Here is a 19,640-nt window from a genome sequence, read left to right as displayed (position 1 = left end):
TCTTATAGCGGAACCTGGTTGTCATTACTTTGGCCACGTCACCTCTCCTTCCGGGTCAGCTGAGGATGAGACGCAAGCTAAATGGCAACATTTACAAGACAATTCAGTTGATGTGGAACATCTAGAAGTTGCCGGTGCTGATGGCACCAACACGAACACAGGTTGGAAAGGTGGAATCATTCGGAAACTAGAAGAAAGAATAGGTAGGCCATTACAGTGGGTTATTTGTCTTGTACATTTCAACGAACTTCCATTTCGTACTCTTTTCGAACACATAGATGGAGTCTCAAAGAGTCCAAACACATTCTCTGGCGACATAGGTAAACTGCTCCCTGATTGTGAGAAGTTGCCTGTTGTTGCTTCAAATTTGAAAGTTTTTCATCCTTCTGAGGTTATTAATCCGACACAACTTAGCACAGGCCAAGCTTATCTCTATAAAATATCAGAAGCTGTTATTTCCGGTCAATGTTCCTCAGATTTAGCGTCGTTGCATCCAGGTAACATGTGCAAATCTCACTGGCTCACCTGTGCAAATAGAATTCTGAGATTATACATTTCTACTGACAAATCAACAAAGGAAATAAAGATTTTGGTCAAGTACATACTTACAGTTTACTCACCTTTGTGGTTCTCAATAAGATTCAACAGTTCAATCAAAGATGGCTCGCGCCATCTCTATGCTGCAATTCAAAGGTCGAGATACTTACCTGCTAAACGGCGCAAGGTTGTCGATTCATTCATTCAACAGAATGCTTTCTTTGCTCTTCCAAAAAACATTCTCTTTAGTATGATGACTGACGAACGGATAGAAGTCAGAAAGTTGGCCCTTGACCGTTTTCTGGCAGCAAGAGAAGCAGAGTCTGACACTGTAAATGGTAGGGTTAGATGTAATAAAGTGTCAAAGCTGAATTTCAAAGCTAATAATTATTACGATATGATTAACTGGAAGACTATTACCTTGACTGTTCCACCAGTTCTTTGTTCAGTTTCTAACGAAGAACTCATAAAAGGGCTGTCGGGAGACACTGCAAAGGTATGGAAATTTAGTGAATTCCCCTCTCACACCGTGGCAGTCGAGAGAACCGTCAAACTGGTGACAGAGGCATCTTCTAAAGTTATTGGCCCCCAATCTCGTGATCGTTTTATACGCTCTACACTGAAATCTAGGCAACAAGTGCCAAAGTTTAGTACAAAATCTGATTTTATCAATAAATTTGACATAGATTCAGACTAAAACAAGCCTGACATATGGTTGGGTTGGGCTTGGGAGGAACCTGAAGAGCAGCCACCTCCACGCGGTGGGTTCTGGGTGACCAATACAGGTTAGCGCGCGCCGCCTTTTCGCTCTTTCTCGGGAACGCTTCGTCCTACGGCCATGATCACATATAACATTTTGGTAGCAAATGACGTAACAAATAGCTTTTGTTTTATACATTTTGCCATGAGATGCATATTTCAGGCACTAGGTAGACAATTTCACGATTTTAGGCGAATTTCCGAAATTTCAAGGCCGGAGTTGGGGTTGAAGATGCAATCCGATCTCAAAACAAAAAGTTGCATTGGAATCAGGAAGTACTAAGGCAACTTTTCCGCACTATTAGAAATCCCGAATCGAAAAAAGTCCGGAATCGACCCACCCTAGTCACCAAGTCGGTTTAAATGTTGTTACTGGTGGGATTTCATCAACATATTGCGATCCTTCCATCTGCGGTAAAGTACCATGGAACATAAAAGGACTAAGTTTTTTAATTAGTTTCTGCTTTTTCTTCGTTGCTTTTTGCCCAGGATCCGTTTGGCTTTCTGAGGGGTGTATTCGACAATAGGGCAAAGGGAATAATCTCTATTTTTGTTTGGCGTTAATTTCTCAATATAATTAGATGTTTTTTGGAAAGGGCAAAGCACACTTAAATTCCAATCGTCGCCCATGCTTTCGTCCAACTATATCATACACAGAAATTGTTGTATATGCCTTATCAGTTCTTAACCACCGCTTTGTAAACTGACGTTGAGCAAAACCAAAAGCTCCAATAGGATCGGGAGGGACCTCTCCGAGCTATACGAGAAGATACAATTTTCTATAAGAGTGTACAGCTGCTGGCATATGACGATGATATTGACATCATTGACAGACTGGATAAGGAAGCAAGGCAAGACGAAATTACTCCTGTCATCAAACCAACTCGCGACTTGGCTCTAACGTTACTGTTGACTTTAAAGTTGTAGATAATTTTGTCTATTTTCGAACCAGTATCAACACCACCAATAATGCCAGCCTGGAAATCCAACGCAGAATAACTCTTGCCAACAGGTGCTACTCCGGACTGAGTAGGCAATTGAGAAGTAAAGTTTTCTAACCACGAACAAAAACGAAACTCTATAAGACACTCATTATTCCCGTCATGCTATATGGTGCTGAGGCATGGACGATGAGACGTCTGATGAGTCGACGTTACGAGTTTTCGAGAGAAATGTTCTGCGAAAGACTTATGGTCCCTTGGGCGTTGGCCACGGCGAATATCACATTTGATGGAATGATGAGCTGTATGAGATATACGACGACAATGACATAGTTCAGCGAATTAAAAGACAGCGGCGCTGGCGACTGGCGCGGTGTTGTTAATTCGGCTATAATGGCATAAGCGGTGTCTACGTCTTTAAAGAAGATATAAAAAAAAAGAGGCATAAATATAAAACTTAAATAAAAATATATAAATATAATAAAATAAATCAATTTTATTTTGAAAAAATATTAAAGTTTTATATGTTATCAAAGTTTTTAGAACAACTTTTTCATAATGTTTAAGAAAAAAGCATTACTTGTGGCTTTTTTATGCTAAAAAGTAAAAAGTCGATAGACACAAATCTATAAAATTACAGAAAATTTTGTCCAGTCACCTGGGCTCTTTCGAAACTAAAATGACTTTTTCTGCAAACAGTACTTAGTAAGCTTTGTTTGTTCGGGAAATTCGAAATTGGTAAGCTATAATTTGATCATAAAAAGTTGATACAACTGCTATACATACATATATTAAGTAAAATTAAATTTTGAAGCGAATGGCTCCTTTCAGTCATTTGGACTTACTTCATTTCACACAAATACTGTGTTCATAATACCTGAAACTGCCTTAAGAATTATAAATATCTAGTTTGTACCAGCTTAACATTTAAGTCATTTGCACTACACTTTTGATAACAACCGCCATTGAAGAGATGAAGAGCAGGATCCGCCAAAGGGCTATTATTTCGGCGATCTAACCCTGTTTAGTTCGGTGAGTTTTATCTTTAATTTGTTATCATTGGAACAACTCCTAGCAACAGGGTTGTTCCGCATCCTTCTGACAATTGGCCAACCCGGAAGGAATTTTTCTGCTGTGTTTACGCTAGAAGGCTCCATCCAAACTCCTTCTCGGTTAGGTGCAACACATGCAATTGTTTGAGCTATCTTAAGACCTGGCGAAATCGATCGCAGGTATATTATTTTTCAATGTCAGAAAATGTGCCCATAATTATCGCGGCCGATAAGCGTACCGACTTTATCTCTGTGGACAACTGCCACTAGTCGGTAGCTGTTACAGCTGGTTTCATCCCGGTGCGTTGACTTTTTTAGCCGGCTATACACACTGCACTTCGACAGACAAAACCAAACGATGTGTTACCCGACAACTGCGCAAAATGCCAAGAGATTGCGCACCACTCACTTTCATCGATGAGGAGTTTTAAAGTGTCATTAACAAGACCATTGGTCCAGATTGAATAAACATGTTGACGCTAAAGCACCTTAGCGAGACGGAAGTAAGTTTCCTAACGAAGGTTCTGAACTTGTGGCTGATCACTCTTCAAATACCCGATATGTTGAAAATCGGACGAGCGGGCCTTGTACTGAAACCCGAGAAACGCCTTATTGCCCGATAACTCTCTTTTCCCCAATTTCTACGACCGAGAGCACGTTCCATGGAACTACCGTTAAATGACCTCGATGACAACCAACCTGATCCTTACCACCCAAGCGGGAATTAGAAAACTGTTACAGCTACAACGACATCCTGCAATTTGTGCATAATTGTTCCATTAAAAAAACAAGCTTCATTTGATTTTGAGTGATCAAGAAATATTTTTCGTATGCGCAGCACATCAGCTTTGGGTTCACTACTCTCGTCATCGTAATCTTAACCTTAACACCTTATGTCCATTTAATAATTTATCCTTCCGTGAGCAATAACGAAATTGAATTCATAGGGGTAGATTTAAGTTGGAATATATCGGATGAATACTACTGCATTAAAGTTGCTACTTTCCATGGTTACTATATCGCGATTTTGGTTTGAGGATAACCACTGAAGGCAATACCTTGAAATTTTTAGAATTTTATTAATTATAAACCAAAAATCATCTTTAAAAATATATTGCTGAAGCGAATCTTGGGAATATAATTAGCAGTTACTGCATCGTTAAATAAGAGAAGAATAAAATGAACATTTTAGAAACTCATTACAATCCCCCCTCCGAATAAATCGGAGAAACACGCATTTTAGATAGCTGAATTTTTGAACTTTAAATGGAAATATTTCAAAAACTATAAGTCAGCGGCAACCATAAATTTATATTTTCATGAGCTGGAGGACCTTCTCAATCCGTACATACCCAATTTAAACCCGAACTCGGAAGATGCTGTTCTAAATCCCAGCCAGACGAAGTTCTCCTGATCAAGAATGTATGGTTATAGCCGTGGGAAGCTTATAGTTTTCGAGATATTTGCGTTTAAAGGTCCGTACCCAGCTCTTAAGTAACTGCTCAAGAAAAAAAAATACATTGTTTCTTCAAGTAATTTCAACAGCTGGTTACGCATTGTGAATGATCCACATTAGAAGAGATAGAAGAATAAACAAGGAAAATAAACTTTAGCCGTGTTTTATTTGACCATCACAAGCCAATAGCAGAGGACTATTATACGTCGTATTAGAGAAGGTTCAATTGCGGACAGGCGTGTGAACTGCCAAGAGCTAACAAAATGCTATTAGTGGATTTCACCACTTTTGGCTCAGAAGGAGAAATTTTAACAGTGATGAGTGAACAGAGTATGTTGATCTTTTGCTTACATTTTTATACGTTTACATGCAATCATATCAATTGATATGAATATCATTTTGCGAATTTTTGTGAATTCATGCAAAATTGATAACATTATTATTAAATTATGCTATTTTCAAGGTAACATTTGTAGTTAATGGGCAAACGAGCTACTTTTTAAATATTTCTTATCCTTGATAATATAATATAATTTCATATAAATGTATATATGCTATATACATATATGATATACTATATTATCGTAATATCCTAAAAACATAATATATTAGAATAATAATATATGTAAATCACATCTTTTATCATTTAAAACTTTCATACGCATCTATCCTGCAGATATGTATGTATCTAAGTACAAATCAATTTCAAACCAAGATACTATCAAGCGCGAGTTACATTCCTATACTCTAAACACCTTGTAATAATATATACTTATGTATGTATATAGTAAATGCTTAATAGCTTACTAACATAAAATTAGGTTCCAAATTAGGCTTAGTTGTGGAATAAGAGAGTGAGCGTATTTCGGGTATGCTAACGCCAACTCAACTAAAAACATAAATATATACATACATATATATATAAATAAGTATATATAAGTAAATAAGCTAATGTCGAACGATAATACAGTTAAGCCTAATATTAGAAGCGAACTAACTAAGAATGTACAGTTAGCATTAGAATAAGGAGTATGTTAACTAATAAGGACTGAAAATTTAGTTAGTCTTAAGATTCACTTCAATAAATACGGTTGTCAAAAAAGGCCGAAGCTTTTTATTTTGTAAACCATAACTCGCGCGCTTCTTTTTATGTACGTACACACATATGTATGTATGTATGTACGTATGACATTCTCACACAAATAATATATGCGTACGCATGTAAATCAAAAAATACAAACATTCTTCTGGAAAAACAACAATCGTATCAAACATCATCATACATACTTATATGCGTACACATGTATGTAAATATGTGCGTATGACATTCCCACACCAAAAATGCATACACAACATACATACTTACATATATCCGTTCACATGTAGATATGTCACCCGCAAAATTGCAAATATTGTTCTACAAAAACAACAATCGTTTGAAAAAGCATCAGAAACCTATATGGCAACCAAATTGCCGACGTCAAAATTTATAGTAAATTACACAACAACAAAATTTGCATTCATGAACGCAAACGTACTTTTAAAAATCATATTCGATTCATTCATAAAAGCAGACGCCATTACATCTCCCCGAGCATGCCTTGCCTACAAGCGTCTTTTCGCAACGATTTCAAAAGCTAAAATTTATAAATTGAATATATTTCTGAAATGTATGAGAAGAAAAAAGTGACAACCCCGCAAATATAAGTATTAAAATATATTAGAATAAAATTGACAATATAGTTTATTTGTCGATTTTCAAGTGAAAAAATATTTCAAAGAAAATAATCAATATTTCTCTGATTTATGTGTACAGTCAATCCCGGTTAAGTAGTACTCCACTTAAATGAAAATCAAATCCATCCCTCATCACTCTTAACAGAATATATCTTGCTGCTTCTCACGGTTTGTTTTTTGAAATATAGAAGTTATTGTTTTATAGCCCTGACAGACGACGGCGCTAATATGCATTAGCGGGCTTAATTTACATTTACTAGAGCATTTGACCCATGTTAATGCAAGTTTGTAATGCACAAAAATTTAGTGAATTTGGCTGAATTTACTAAATTTGAGTAGGCAACACTGCCCAAAAATAGCTAGTTTCTGCTATTGTTTGACAGATTTCGCTTGAAATCTGCCGCCTTGTTTGTGTTTACAGCTTCAGAGGTAAACAGTTTTTATATTGCTAATTAAATTATGTGCAAGTATATTAACAAAAACAAATTTTAATATTTTTAGATGGCAGAAAATAAACAACGCACAGTTTTCCAATATTCTTCTCTTTTTCGCACACTTTTATTTCACTTTTTTTTAAATAAATAAACAAATTTCACTATCAGCTGTCCAAATGCACACGTCTGCCGTCTGTCACCATAAAATTTCAATGCGCATTAGCGTTGCTTAAGGCGCATTAATTTGCTCGTCTGTCAGGGCTATTAAGTATACCATAATATATTTTTATTTTTAACAAAATAACTGAAATATTTTTACGCAGCTGCGTCGATATGTATGCAAGCTCACGCACAAACCTACATATTTACGCTGGTTTGTAGGCGGAGCTGTACAGCGGCAAGGGAAGCGGTGACAATCAGCGGCCATTGGCTTATTTTTTTTCGGCACAGCTCAGATTTTCTACCAACAGATTTTGTATGAAACAATGGTTGTATATATTTACATACAAAGTTGCGTGTAGACAAATTTATAAACTAATGCCCAAAGCAAATAAATACATATATAAATACATAATATATATAATACGTATATAACTTAAGAAACCTACATATATGATTTATAATTATATTATTTAAATATTTAAGTAATAATACAAATATGACTTTATTATACATATCAAAAGATTTAATGGAATTCTTCATTAAATGGGTCAAATTGCACACATGTACATACTTCTGTAAGCGTACATTGAAATTAGCATCATTTTTCTCATTTAACACTGAAAATGCTCAAATTCTGCTATTTTCGACCCTCCTGTTAAATATTGGTGAAATCCGCTAATAGAAAAGAGTACCCATTTTTTTGTGGTGAAATCCACTATAGAAAAGAGTACCCTCCAAAAAATTAAATATCGTAAATTTGGCAACGCGGTGAACCTTCTCTATATTATACGTTCTCTGTCAATAGTTAAATCAGGGACAAATAAAACGCACTTAGCTTATTTCATATTTTCGAATTGTGTTGCCAATGCAGACAAGAACAATCAGCTGAGATACAATTTAGTTTGAAATTTCAAATTTTTAAAGAGAATATTAATATACTTTACAAATATATTTATTTTATTTATTTGAGGTCTCGAATACAAAAAACTGAAAACAAGTGTTCATATTTCTCTTAATTTTAACTTAATATTCATCCAAAAACCTGTAATTTTTGTTTGTTTACATTTTCATCTGTCAAAATGAGGTTCCTCGCTATTGCCAACTACTTTTTTTTGGAAAATGCCTATCTATTGTGAATGACAAAAAAGGGATGAACTGGCTGAACTGATGAACTGCGGCTAGTTCAATAGACAAGCTATGATAGTTTATGACAAGCCAAGATAATTATGTTGCCTAAGTCTTACACACAAAATAAGCTAATAGCTTAATTTTCTGGACAAATAAAACACGCCTTTTGTGCTTAATGTGTATGTATGTATGAGTGTAGTAACATAAATATTTTCATTGCGATTTAAGAAATGGGGTTAATGATTGGTAAGTTTTATACAACGTTTTAAAACTAAGTATACATACTTCATAATAATGATATTAACTAATTTAGGATGAATTTAACGATTACTTTGAATTTCCTTCAAGAAACAATTGTTGATTAATTGTTTTTTCGCAAAAACCTGAATTGGCAAATACGCATTTTTACTTATTATTAGTACTAGATTTCTTTAGAGCTGTATACTAGCGTAAGAAATTTTACCGCAGGAAAATTTATTTACCATTTCTTAAGCGTTTTTTTATATGAGGTTTTTAAATTTCTTTGAAGAACGTTTTTTTTTTTTTTAATTAATTTAACACTTAAATTAATTTAATACTTTGTATTTTATATCCTCTAACACCTCATTATTACCAATAAAAATAATAAAATATGTTGACCTTATTTCATAATATTTACGAAATTTATGTAAAATTGATTTATTTTTAACCTTTTCGTGTTTGAGTTGCTTACAAAATATAAAAAAAACGACATCTGCTAACTATCAGGGGGGTTACTCTGTAAGGCGTTACGAATAGCAATGCGTTGCGAAAGTGAATTGCGTTGCGAAGGGCAATCGGTACTCTGTAACACTTTTGCATTGCACTGTTTTCCCGTTGACATATTTCCAGTGTAGTTGACATTACTGACCGAAATGAAAAAGAATGAAAACAAAATCAATAACAAAAAAGTGAAAAATTGTAGAAAATTGACAGGCAAACATAATTAAATTTGAAAAGTTTTATATAAATGTAATTTTAAATTAATAAAAAAGGTGTGGATATGGATTCCGTTGTGTTATAGGAGGAAAACACAAAAGATGAACGAGTTGAGCGGACAATTATTAGGGACAAGTCTAATGTGAGGAGTCTTAGTGAAAAAGGTAGGTTTGAATGATAAAGTGTAATGTATGTAATTCTTTAAACTTGTTTGTGCTTCTACTCGTAAATAGTTTCGTGCAAAACTTTCGCTTAAGCAAGGAACCATTCAAATATGTGTTGGATAGCATAAGTAGTGAGCTAAAAACTCCACGCAGGTCTACAGAAATACCCGAAATTGTGAAATTAGCGGCAACTTTAAAATATTTGGCGCAGGGAGGGTATCAACAGTAATTTGGACCATACAGGACTAGCTCAACAAACAGCGTGTGTGTGTTTGAAGTTTGTAAAAACACATAAGTTTTGCAATGTCTTCAGAGGAGAAAAATGAAGCGAAACGAGCTTTTTACTCAATGTCTGGAATTCCAGGAGTAATTGGAGTGGTGGATAGTACTCACATGCAAATGATACGACCGGCAGTGAATGAGCATTTATATTTCAATAGGAAATTAAAGCATAGTATAAACGCTATGGTGGTAAGGCAATTGTTTTTTAATTTATCTTTGTTTTTTTATAAATATTGTTTCATAAGATGATAATAAAAGCCGTTAACGGTCGGTTTGCTGGGGCGTGTCATAATTCACATGTTTGGAATTTGTCAAGCGAGCGCCAATATTTACAAAGCAACTATGTGAATGGAGAAATAAGAATTCGCATTCATGGTGAGCATTCGTTAATTTTACTCGTTAGCTATTATACGAGTGTGCATCAATCATTTTGCTAACTTAATTTTTTTCTTACAGGCGACTCTGGATATCCGCTTGAGAGATGGCTTTTAACTCCATACAGAAATGCTGCTGAAAACTCTGCTGAAAGTTACTACAACGTCAAATTTTCAAAAGCCAGATCCCTTATCGAACGAGTATTTAGAGTATTAAGAGCGCGGTTCCGATGCCTTTTAGCTGCTAGAGAACTACAATATGCCTTAGAAAAAGTGGTGCAAATTTTGAACGTATGTTGTGCTCTTCATAATATTTGCACTCTTTTTAATGTGGAATCACCTGCCAATATAGCAATAGAAGTTGGAGAAGTCGATGCTAGTTATACTGAAACCAGAGATAAAGAGATGTCCAACTCCTCTCTCACTGGAAGTGAGAGAACAATTGCTAAACGTCAAAACCACCTAAACTATGACAGTTGACTGGATTGGGGAAGTTCTGACGTTTAGCAATTGGAAACGAGCGATGGCCAGATTGAAATCTTACCAAAAAAATATGTAAACGGAGGAATTTGTTGCCGCTGTTCAAGATCGCTTATAAAAATTTAAAACAATGAAAATCAAAGAAAATGCGAAATTTAAATATATTTCATGAAACGTTTTGTAATTTGATGCATAATAGAATTAATTTTCAATTATAAATGATTAACAACATTTGATAATTGAGAACTAACAAGCTTAATTCACCTTATTAAGTATTGAAAAATCAAAAGTCAGTTGTTTTAATATACCATAAAATCATAAAAAAGGATTTAAGTAGTTTCGTCATATACATACATATTAAAAGTCCAATATATAATAATTTGCAATCGTAATAAATGTTGGGTGTTTTAATTTAAAATGCCCAAAAATTCTTATTTTGTTCGATCTGGCCATAATGGAAAATGTTATAAAAAAACGCTTATTTTGAGGCGCTCTCACACTGGAATAAGTTGGGCATCCCATTATCCCTGCTGAAACCATAGGAAATGCGAATGAAACCAATAATGCTAAACGTTTAAGGGATCAAATAAAAAACAGTATGATTACTTTATAAACATATAACACTATTTAATAAAGTAAACTTTTTAATTTTTCACATTTATTTGATTAAAATTCACATTAATGATATAAAGCTTTAGTCTCTTGCACATGTGTATACATATCCATATATGATGTCGACTCATCGGTTGTTGTCATCGCCCAAGCCTCTGCACCATACAGCAGGACGGGAATTATGAGCGACTTATAGAGTTTAGCTTTTGTTTGTCGAGAGAGGACTTTGCTTCTTAATTGCCTACTCAGTCCGAAGTAGCACCTGTTGGCAAGAACAATCCTGCGTTGGATTTCTAGGCTGACATTGTTGGTGGTGTTTACGCTGGTTCCAAGAGACGAAATTATCTACAACCTCAAAGTTATGACTGTCAACAGTGATGTGAGAGCTAAGTCGCGAGTGCGACGACTGTTTGTTTGATGACAGGAGATATTTCGTATTGCCCTCGTTCACTACCAGACCCATTTGATTTGCTTCCTTGTCCAGTCTGGAGAAAGCAGAACCAACGGCGCGGGTGTTGAGGCCGATGATATTAATATCATCGGCATACGCCAGCAGCTGTACACTCTTATAAAAGATTGTACCTTGTCTACTAAGTTCTGCAGCTCGAACTATTTTCTCCAGCAGCAGATTGAAGAAGTCGCACGATAGGGAGTCGCCTTATCAGAAACCTCGTTTGGCATCGAACGGCTCGGAGGAGCCTTCCCGATCCTGATGGAGCTTTTGGTGTTACTCAACGTCAGTTTACACAGCCGTATTAGTTTTGCGGGGATACCAAATTCAGACATCGCGGCATAAAGGCAGCTCCTTTTCGTGCTGTCGAAAGCAGCTTTGAAATCGACGAAGAGTCGATTCTTCTTTCACGGGTCTTTTCCAAGATTTGGCGCATGGTGAATATCTGGTCGGTTGTTGATTTTCCAGGTCTGAAGCCACACTGATAAGGTCCAATCAGTTTGTTGACGGTGGGCTTTAATCTTTCACACAATACGCTGTAGTTGGCGCAGATTGTGGGGTCTCCTTTTTTATGGATTGGGCATAGCACACTTAAATTCCAATCGTTGGGCATGCTTTCGTCCGACCATATTTTACAAAGAAGCTGATGCATGCTCCTTATCAGTTCTTCGCCGCCGTGTTTGAATAGCTCGGCCGGCAATCCGTCGGCCCCTGCCGCTTTGTTGTTCTTCAGGCGGGCAATTGCTATTCGAACTTCTTCATGGTCGGGCAATGGAACGTCTGCTCCATCGTCATCGATTGGGGAATCGGGTTCGCCTTCTCCTGGCGTTGTGCGTTCACTGCCATTCAGCAGGCTGGAGAAGTGTTCCCTCCATAATTTCAGTATGCTCTGGGCATCGGTCACTAGATCACCTTTGGGGATTCTATAAGAGTAGGCTCCGGACTTGAAACCTTCTGTAAACCGCCGCATTTTTTCGTAGAATTTTCGAGCATTACCCCTGTCGGCCAGCTCATCAAGCTCTTCGTACTCACGCACTTCAGCCTCTTTCTTTACAAATTTCTTACAAATGCGTCTCGCTTCCCTTTTCAACTCTCGGTATCTATCCCATCCCCCACGTGTTGTGGTCGATCGTAACGTTGCGAGGTAGGCAGTCTGTTTTCTCTCCGCTGCGACACGGCACTCCTCGTCGTACCAGCTGTTCTTTTGCACTTTTCGAAAACCAATGGCTTCGGTTGCAGCTGTACGTAAGGAATTTGAAATGCCGTCCCACAGTTCCCTTATACCGAGTTGTTGACGAGTGCTCTCAGAGAGCAGGAGTGCAAGCCGAGTAGAAAATCGTTCGGCTGTCTGTTGTGATTGCAGCTTCTCGACGTCGAACCTTCCTTGTGTTTGTAGGCGTGCGTTTTTTGCTGCACAGAGCCGGGTGCGAATCTTGGCTGCAACAAGATAAAACACTGGAGACGTGTCTTCCGTCTATCACACCATGATAGATCTGGTTGGTAGTTTTCCGATCCGGAGACAGCCAGGTAGCTTGATGAATCTTCTTATGCTGGAATCTAGTACTACAGATAACCATATTTCGGGCCCCGGCGAAGTCAATCAGCCTCAACCCATTTGGGGAAGTTTCCTCGTGGAGGCTGAATTTACCGACCGTAGTGCCAAAGATACCTTCTTTGCCCACTTTGGCGTTAAAGTCGCCGCTTATTCCACTGACGGATATTTCCATTGCCAGAAGCTCACTAACCTGCTCCTCCAAAGGTGTTAAGGAGCAATGACTTGGGGACCACCACCAGTTCCAGAGATACTTAGTTTGTTCCGCCGCATTTTTGCTTTCAAATGGGTTTTATAATCCGAACAAGCCTTTAAATAATTAAGTAATATGTGCTTCAAAAATCATTTATAATTAATCTTGTTTAGCTTTTCCCATTTCAAAACATGGTGCGATGGTGGCCCCGCAGCACTAAGGTGGCATACCAACTCTTTCCATAAATTATTTGCAGCATTTTTCACGTCCACAGTTTTCAGTTGTCCTTTGGAAAGTTCCGCATGTGTTTTCATATAATTAATTAAAATTTCGAATTGTGTTGGGTTTCTTTGTTTATTTTTAGAATGTTCCCTGTTAAATATTTTTTTTTAATTAAAACTACAAATATGCCTTATAAACTTACATTTTTTGTCCGTTGCGCTTGCCAGTTTCATATCGAATCAAAATTTCGTTAAACGCACAGATTTGACACTCGTTTACGCAATACAGAGTGCTGCCATTGCGAAGGAGTAAAAATAAAATCGCAAAACGCAATTTCCAATGCGCTTGTCACCTTACAGAGTTGCTTTTTTTCATTAACGAGGGTTTTCACTTGCGCAACGCCTTACAGAGTAACCCCCCAGGTCTCAAATTTGCGTTAATATTTTGAGACTAACGCTAGATACTGTTTTACTATGTTCGGACCGACATTAAATACATTTTGAAAACACATTTATATGTTGTGGAATCTAAGTCGTTCGGACCGACAATGTGTGTTTTCGTTGAGTTTTCACTGACAACTATCAATAGCGGCATTCTCTTGCTCTTGCAAGATTGCACGATGACACAAAATGCAAAAATCCTATACCGAAATATGCAAAGCCAAGAAAGCACCCATTGCAGAATCTAGTGATATATGGCGGCACGAAAATGAACATGGGTTTTGGTCTGACATACTTAACAGCCACTGCAAATATTTTTATGCATGTGTTTGTTGTTGTGCCGTTGCACCAAAAGGAAAATTCTGCAATTTCTGCACCGTCCAAGGTTTTGCAAGAGCAAGAGAAAAATTTAATTTTTTTCAAATCTTTTTAAAAATTATCTAAGAATATGCCCCTAAAGTTATAGATGGGAATTTGAAATATTGTCGAAGCTAGAAGGGTTACTAGTTCAAAAACTTCTTTTTTTCAAATTTTTAAAAATTTGAGATTTATACACTCTTTTTTTTAATTTTCGTAGTTTAACTTGAACGTACATTTTTAACAAATATGAATATCTTTGAATTTTTTGTTTCCCATAGAAATTGCGACCTTCATACTGCCCGCCGTCCGACAAATGCACACGCGAGACGCATCGGGCAATTGCTTCCCTAAGAGAGAATATCAAAGAATTCGTATCCAAAAAATTTTCGGGTGATGTTGAAATATATAAAACTATAAACCCAAAAATTTCGCTTCAATCAATTATTTCTTCCCCTCCAAAAAAAACCTCAAGAAATCCATTTTTTAAGCCTCTAAAGTAGGCTCCCCTTAAATATCCGCATTTTTCCCCAAAACTCGAAATTATGACATTTCGTACTTTATTCTTATGTTTTCTCCTATATAAATAAAGATAAATCAATTCGTAACAATAAAATAATTCGATTTCGAACACCTACTGCTCGGTTCGGTGATCGGTTTCAATTCTGATTCCGACAACTATCAGATTCCATAAAACCCCTGAATGTGTTTTCGTTTGACAGATTTTACATGGACGAAAACAGGGCGGTCTGAACATAGTATTTAGTGAATAGTAACTAGCCCCAAATTGAGACTTTACCTCAAAATGTCTCAAATAGTGACTAGGGACTGCTTATAGGGCCCATACACGACACACATGTGCGTTCGATCTGTGTGAATTCGTTTCGCCCATACACGACACACAAATCCATTTTGCGTTCGTTCTTCACACAGTGAAAATGTGCGACAGGCAAGCGGAACATTTCTTCGAATTTATTTCTAATGTAGCACTTTTATCGATTTCTTTGTATTTCGTTAATAAGTTATTCCAACTTTTATTTTTCTCAATTTTATTTTTACATTTATCACTTTTCGTTTGTCGAATTGGCAATTAATTTTTTATAAGATCAATAAATTCCGTTACGAAATCTTTATCAAGGGGGAAGTCTGCTTTAGAAGCTTCAAACAATCGATTTTTTTTTTGCTTAAATCTCTTTAAAACTTATCTAATACTATGTTCGGACCGACATTGAAAACATTTTGAAAACACATTTATATGTTGTGGAATCTAAGTCGTTCGGACCGACAATGTGTGTTTTCGTTGAGTTTTCACTGACAACTATCAATAGCGGCATTCTCTTGCTCTTGCAAGATCGCACGATGACACAAAATGCAAAAATCCTATACCGAAATATGCAAGGCCAAGATAGCACCCATTGCAGAATCTAGTGATATATGACGGCACGAAAATAAACGTGGGGTTTGGTCTGACATATTTATAGCCATTGCAAATAATTTTCTGCGTGTTTTTGTTGTTGTGCCGTTGCACCAAGAGGAAAATTCTGCAATTTCTGCACCGTCCAAGGTTTTGCAAGAGCAAGAGAGTCCCCCTAATATGAGAATATCAAGCGACAGCTGTTTTTTATATGGAATGTAAACAAATATCAAGTGACAATTTAGGGCCGGCAAAATATGTCTTCCAAAAACATCGATTAAACTAGAGCAGGCACCGATTATAATGAGTGGAATGTACAGATTTTACATGGACGAAAACGCAAGTTTTCGTGCGAAACCCAGTTTTTCCCACGAAAACAAGTTTTCGTTGTCGGTCCGAACATAGCATAACAATATTTCCCCAAGGTTATAGATTGGAATTCGAAATATTGTAGAAGCTAGAAGGGAAATAGTTGCCGAGCGTCTAACAGATATAGTATGTATGAGCGCTTGGGCAAAAAGCGAAAACTTTGAAGCGCGATTTCTCGGTTTTTCATTTTACGATTATTCTTAATTGGCGGGCAGGATAGAAATAAAAACTAAACGTCGTATGTAATTAGGGCAAAGTTTATTATCATTGGCATAAAATTATATTCTATTTAAACTAAAAAAAAATTAAGAAAAGTCAAGTTTTAACATATTTTTAAACAACATAAAGTAAAATTTTTTTTGGTCAAAAGCCACTATTTATTCAATTTTTAAAACAATTGTAAAATGTTACACTTTGTTTTGGAATTTTCTTAGTTTAACTAGAAGATAAATTATTAAGAAATATGAATCTTTTTGAATTTTTTGTTTCCGATAGAAATTGCGACCTGCATCCTGCCCGCCGTCCGAAAAATGCACATGCGAGATGCATTGGACAACTGCTTCCCAAAGGCAGAATATCAAATATTTCGTATCCAAAAAATTTGTGAAAGATGTTCAAATACATATAAAACTATAAAGCCTAGAGATTTCGCTTGAATCTATTATTTCTTTCCCTCCACGACACGAGAGAATAATTTGCAATCGAAACAAATGTTGGGTGTTTTAATTTAAATGTTCAAAAATCCTTTTTTGGTTCTATCTGGCCATAATGGAAAATGTTATAAAAAACGCTTATTTTGAAACGCTCTCACACTGGAATAAGTTGGGCATCCCATTATCCCTGGTCCGTGATCTTCACTGTTCGGCGACACGAGAGAAATGAGATTTTGTGCGCACTCAACGCCATACACGACACACAGTCCCGGTGGGACTTTAAATTTCCAAGGGGAATAGTCACCGTCGCTGAGCTTTAAGCGACCGAGGGGGTCGGCAGGTCGCGGATAGCCAGACGGCCTGTAGTAGCAGGTTAGTTGCGAAATAAGTTTAAACGAATAAGCAATCCCCGACGAGAAGCGGGGGGAGTAGAGGTTGCGGTATAAAAGCCAGCAAGACCGTTGAAACTCCTGTGACAGTGGGCGAATCGACACCGCCCCTTTGAAATATGTGTCTCCCGCAACATGCCCTTTGTGTAATAAAAAAATCCAGGCCCAACGGATCCATAATGGGCGACTTCCTGGTCAGCGTCTGTTCACCATGTTAGGTGCGGCTGATTAAATCTACCTGACCGGTACACGACGCAGCATACTGGGAGTCCCTTGAACTCTTCACTCTTACTGAAAGCGGAATTTTAATGAGTAGCCATGCTGAAAAATCTACATCAGAGGCAGATCTGACTGTGAGGACCCCAAATACGGAAGTAGATCCATTCAAACGTGTATCGAGGATAGCTTGATCGCCCAATCAGACGCCCATAATCAGTAAACCGGTGCGAGCGAGGATAGTACACCTCAAGCCAAAGTAGCACAACATCCCGGGGACTACTTCTCTGAACTAGGAAGTGCCATAAAAAGACTGACTGACCGCCGCAGCGGTCTCTAAATAATGAGAGACATGCTTAGTTCTATAGCAAAGCTATATTCAAAAGCCCTGGAGGAGCACACAAGAATGATAGAAGCAAGACGGAAGGTACAGCTCAGAACCGCAAACACGGACCAACACCAAAAAGGCCGCGCGAGGAAATTCAGCCCAAACGGAAAACACCGATTAAAAGGAATAAAACGAAGCACGAAGAGGCACCGAAAAACCAGCAAGCGGAGATCAAAGAGACATCATGAAATAGCCCTGATAAATCCAGAAAAGAAGAAAAAAAGATGACGGCTGGGTAAGCGTCAAGCGCAAGCCACAAAAAAATTGACCGAAAGCCACCCCCACGGCCCGATGCTATAGTCATAGCGCGCTCTGGAGATATGTCCTATAGAGACATCCTTATGAAGGTGACAAAAGAAGAAAATCTGCAGAAACTCGGGGAAAATGTATCGCGTATTCGGAAGACAGCCAAAGGTGAAATATTGCTGGAACTCAAAGAAACCCAAATGGAAAATACGAGCGAACTAAGGGGCGAAATAAGAAAACTGTTAGAAGACCAGGCTCAAATCAAAGCGCTTACCCACGAAGTCACAGTAGAAATTCGGGACCCTGACGAAATCACAACCAAAGAGAACATTTCGGAAGCTATGCGGAAGCAGGTGAAAAAACTAAATAATTTTGATGTGAGTGCGATAAAAAACCTCAGGGCGGCATATGCCGGTACACAGGTAGCGGTAGTAAGCCTCCCTGCGCTGGAAGCAAGGATACTGCTAGATGAGCGAAAAATAAGGATAGGCTGGGTAGTCTGCAGGTTAAGAGAGAAACCTAATTTAAAAAGGTGTTTCAGGTGCTTGGAATATGGGCATCTGGCAGCAGCATGTAAAATTTCGGACGATAAGAGCAAGTGCTGTCTAAGATGTGGCGAAAAAGGCACTTCACACAGACGTGCGACAAGGCTCCCTCTTGTGGTGCTTGCAAGAGCAGGGGAAGGGAAAACTCAAACCACCAAATAGGTAGTAAAAGATGCCCTCTATATCAGGAAGCATAAAAAAATTCAACAAATGAAAGTTATACAGCTAAACCTGAATCATTGCGAAGCGGCGCAAGATTTGCTTCAGCAAACCGTCTTTGAAGAGAAGGTGGACGTAGCAATACTTTGCGAACAGTACAAAAACATAGACAACGCCACATGGGCTTCAGACACCACCCGCAAAGCTGCCATATGGGCATGTGGAGGCAAAGCTTTCCATGAAAAGCCACTATTAGGAAAGCCCTACTTCACACGAGCCAGGATCTGTGGAATCAACTTTTATAGCTGCTATATACCACCGAGTGTCCCGCAAAGCGCGTTTGAGAGGATTTTGGATGACCTGGTACAGGAAATCCTAACAACTACGAATAACGTGGTAGGCGATTTTAACGCTTAACGCATGGGCTGTGGACTGGGGAAGTGCTAGTACGAACAAATGAGGGGACGCTCTTCTCAAGGCCTTTTCATCGCTCGAAGTGGTGCTATTGAATACTGGAAATAGGAACACTTTAGAAAAAAATGGCCGTGGATCTTTGATTGACATCACGTTTGTTAGTAGCCCGTTGGTACGATCAACATGCTGGGAAGTGTCTGACCTCTATACGCATAGTGACCACCTAGCTATCATAATGGAGATCGGAAAATCTAGGAGTAGAATATACACGCACACAAAGATGGTACAGACAAAAGAATGGAAAGCAGAAACGTTCGACGAAAATATCTTTCGACTTATGCTAAATGACAACATCGCAAATGTAGAAGATACAGAACGACAGGCGGAGATATTCAGCCCTATTCTGCATTTCTACTCGAATCGAAATTTTCTCCGATTGGCAACTTTGGTATTCTGCGTTTCGATTCAACTTCGAAAATTCCAATTCTATGTATTCTGCATTGCGATCGTAATTACGTTTTTTTACGTTGAAGTTTTGTCGACGGAAAGCCGTTGTA

The 19,640-nt window shown here is 37.6% G+C and overlaps 1 protein-coding gene across 2 annotated transcripts; it reads left to right on the top strand.

Annotated features, from left to right (window-relative positions):
* Positions 1–8,997: 8,997 nt before the first annotated feature.
* On the top strand, positions 8,998–11,122 carry LOC126763935 (putative nuclease HARBI1). Of its 2 annotated transcripts, XM_050481709.1 has the most exons (5): positions 8,998–9,327; positions 9,397–9,798; positions 9,855–9,984; positions 10,066–10,274; positions 10,336–10,411. In XM_050481709.1, exons 2-5 carry the CDS (start codon positions 9,631–9,633, stop codon positions 10,339–10,341), a joined length of 513 nt encoding a protein of 170 aa, XP_050337666.1. In that variant the 5' UTR covers positions 8,998–9,327; positions 9,397–9,630; the 3' UTR covers positions 10,342–10,411. The 2 variants fall into 2 exon arrangements, with proteins under 2 accessions (XP_050337666.1, XP_050337665.1); XM_050481708.1 differs by having other exon boundaries at positions 10,066–11,122.
* The last annotated feature ends 8,518 nt before the right edge of the window (positions 11,123–19,640 follow it).

The sequence above is a fragment of the Bactrocera neohumeralis genome, unplaced genomic scaffold (genome assembly GCF_024586455.1).
Source record: "Bactrocera neohumeralis isolate Rockhampton unplaced genomic scaffold, APGP_CSIRO_Bneo_wtdbg2-racon-allhic-juicebox.fasta_v2 cluster09, whole genome shotgun sequence".
NCBI classification, from domain to species: Eukaryota; Metazoa; Arthropoda; class Insecta; order Diptera; family Tephritidae; genus Bactrocera; species Bactrocera neohumeralis.
Note: the sequence above shows the minus strand (reverse complement) of the source record. Positions and strands in the feature narration are given on the sequence as shown.